Below are 3,265 nucleotides of genomic sequence, written 5' to 3'. Positions count from 1 at the left end.
TTTAAATCATGAGACAAACATTATACTTAAAACATAGGTACAAAAATAACCAAGGGCTTGGGTGCCAGGATGTTGCTTTCTATTGAGAGAGAGAGATGATTTAATCATTCTGGAAAGATGCATATCGAGACTTGATGTCCTGCATGATATTTTCTTGTAGTGACCTCTTAATATTCAGCTATTGCTGTGATGATTGCTCTCCATTCAGATGCTTCTTTCCTCAAGATACAATTAAAAGTATCAAAACCTGAGAGATCAAGAGGTCAAGTCCATGTCCAGTAGGAAAGACATCGCCTCACTGGATTCACATTGGTCGTCATCAGGAGCCTGTGATGTTACAAACGAGGGGCCACCTTAGCCAACATTCACTGAGAATGTGTTTGCTTCTAGGCAACTAAAGAAACAACACAGAATGGAGTACTGGAACTCCACCTTGGGCAGTGGCTTTATACTGATGGGGATTCTGAATGACAGTGGGTCTCCTGAACTGCTGTGTGCCACAATCACTGTCCTATACATGTTGGCTCTGACCAGCAATGGCCTGCTGCTCTTGGTCATCACAGTGGATTCCCGGCTCCACGTGCCCATGTACTTCCTGCTCGGCCAGCTCTCACTCATGGACCTCCTCTTCACATCTGTTGTCACTCCCAAGGCCCTCGTGGATTTTCTGCACAGTGAAAACAGGATCTCCTTTGGAGGCTGTGCCCTTCAGATGTTTCTGGCATTGACGCTGGGTGGTGCAGAGGACTTGCTGCTGGCCTTCATGGCCTATGACAGATATGTGGCCATATGTCATCCTCTGAGCTACATGGTCTTCATGAGGCCAAGGGTCTGCTGGCTCATGGTGGCCATGGCCTGGATCCTGGCATTTCTGAGTGCTCTAGGCCATACCTTGTATACCATGCACTACCCTTTCTGTAAAGTTCGGAAGATCAGGCACCTGCTCTGTGAGATCCCACCTTTGCTGAAGTTGGCCTGTGCAGATACCTCCCGATATGAACTCTTGGTGTATGTGACAGGAGTGACTTTCCTTTTGCTGCCTCTTTCTGCCATTGTTGCCTCCTATGCACTAATCCTGTGTACTGTGCTTCACATGCCCTCTAATGAAGGGAAGCAGAAAGCCCTAGTCACCTGCTCCTCTCACCTGACAGTGGTTGTGATGTACTATGGAGCTGCCACGTTCATGTATGTCCTGCCCAGTTCCCTCCACAGCCCAAGGCAGGACAACATCATCTCTCTTTTCTACACGGTTGTCACTCCAGCGCTGAACCCCCTTATCTATAGCCTGAGGAATCAGGAGGTCATGGGAGCCTTGAGAAGGGTCCTGGGAAAATATATGTTGCCAACACACTGTACCTTCTAAAGAGGATTCATAGCTTGTCTCTCACCATTTCTTTTCCCGATCAAAAGTTGTACACAACTGGTCTTTATGTGGTACTCTGTTCAAGTAGATACAAACACTTAAAAAATTTCTATTTCAGTATAGTTGTGAGCATTGATCCCTTAAGCTGTACTTACACGGGACACACCACCCTGACCTTGTAAAACGAACTAGATGTCCATATTGTAAAAGATACTAGAAGAAGTAAAGCATGAAATGAGTATCATCGACTCACTTCATGGTAGGGCATCATCCTGACATGATTAGAAAGGAAGTAGACGTGGTTAGGGGACCAAGTTTCAGTTTCAATATTATGCAGCAGTGAGAAACAGCATTAGTTTTAGGGTGACCAAAGTGCAGTAACCTCTAAATAACAGAGGAGGACTGCTGTCTTAGATGATTAAAGTTAGAAATAAATATCCTCATAAGATAAAGTGGCCTTTTTTTATTAGGTTTTTTAATCAACTATTTAGAAATAGTAGTAGTTTTGTAACTGCATTTGTACTCAAGACTTAAGAAGTAGTCCATATTGAAAAGATAAAGATAATACCTATGTTGAGATAGTGAAGAAGGAAAATGGGGCATTGTCATACTGTTTAAAAATAAAAAGGAGAGGGCAGCCCTGGGTCCTGGCTGTTTAGTGCTGCCTTTGGCCCGGGACGTGATCCTGGCAACCCGGGATCGAGTCCCATGTCAGGCTCCCTGCGTGGAGCCTGCATCTCTTTCTGACTGGGTCTCTGTCTGTTTGTCTCTCTCTCTTTCCTCTCTATCTGTCTCTCTTGAATGAATTAATAAATTCTTAAAAAAATAAAAATATAGATGAATATATAGAATGTGAAAGTTCCATTTTGATACAATGTAGACATGCAGTAACAGAGACATCTGTTGCATACAATACTTGAATTTAAAAAAATGTGACTTTAAATGAGTAGAGACATGTTTGAAACATCAAAACAGTTGCAAGAAGCTCATATTCTTAAAATGAGTATATATATGTCTGTGTCCATAGGAAAGGTGGGATAATATATATAATTGACTTTCTAGCTAGCTTAAGTATGCTTTATTTTGTCATTTGATATTGATGTGGGAAGATTAGTAACATAAGTTGGGAACTGAAATCTGTTCAGTTAAGAGGTTCCAAAATCCCCTGGCTCAAATAGATGGAATTTTGTTTTTTTGAGGATAGTGCTTTGTGAAAACTCAGAAATGTTTTTTTTCTTTATAGGAATAATGCTAAATTGCCAAATCTACAAAGCTAATCATAGGAGCTAAAGCTAATTTTAAAAACTAAACCAAGTTCATAATAAAAAAGGAACATTCAAAAACTTAGAATTAAGGTGAAATTAAAGTTGTCCTTTCAGTTTTTTGTTATCCATATGTGTATTTTACTTAATTGTTATACACACAATGATTAATATCCTGTTTTCTTTTTGTCTGTAATATAAAATTTAGTGAACCTTATTTCTTGCTAAGAGGGGACATTGTAGTATAGGGGTAGGGACTGAGTGGCAGAGAAGGATGAGCTAGATTATGTGAGTGTGACTCTCCACTCTCACTTTATTATCTGTGCATTTTGGCACAAAATTAAATCTGTGCCTCAGTTTGCTTATCTTAAAAGTCGTGATAATAAGAGGACTCAGGATGATCTCATATGTTTTTAGGATGATTGGGTAAGATAATATCAGGCACTGAGACCAGAGCCTGGAAAATAGTGCTTAAAACAAGAAATAGTAAGTAGTTTTGAAAAAACTTAATTTTAAATGACCACATAATAATATTCCATTATATAAATAAATCTTCTGTAAAATGGGCAATTGACTATATTGAGTTTTAGTCCCCCAAATTTTCTTATGTGAGGGTCTGATTTTAGGTCAAATTTCTAGG

General features: G+C 40.0%; 1 protein-coding gene across 1 annotated transcript; it reads left to right on the top strand.

Annotated features, from left to right (window-relative positions):
* The first annotated feature begins 412 nt into the window (after positions 1–412).
* Positions 413–1,363, top strand: LOC129504980 (olfactory receptor 2AG2-like). The gene has a single exon (XM_055317894.1). It carries the CDS (start codon positions 413–415, stop codon positions 1,361–1,363), a length of 951 nt encoding a protein of 316 aa, XP_055173869.1.
* Positions 1,364–3,265: the final 1,902 nt, after the last annotated feature.

Source organism: Nyctereutes procyonoides, unplaced genomic scaffold (assembly GCF_905146905.1).
Source record: "Nyctereutes procyonoides isolate TBG_1078 unplaced genomic scaffold, NYPRO_anot_genome, whole genome shotgun sequence".
Taxonomy (NCBI): Eukaryota; Metazoa; Chordata; class Mammalia; order Carnivora; family Canidae; genus Nyctereutes; species Nyctereutes procyonoides.
Note: the sequence above shows the minus strand (reverse complement) of the source record. Positions and strands in the feature narration are given on the sequence as shown.

What these genes read in the sequence shown, in the direction of transcription:
- LOC129504980 (XM_055317894.1), top strand. Translation starts at nt 413, where the DNA reads ATGGAGTACTGGAACTCCACCTTGGGCAGTGGCTTTATACTGATGGGG.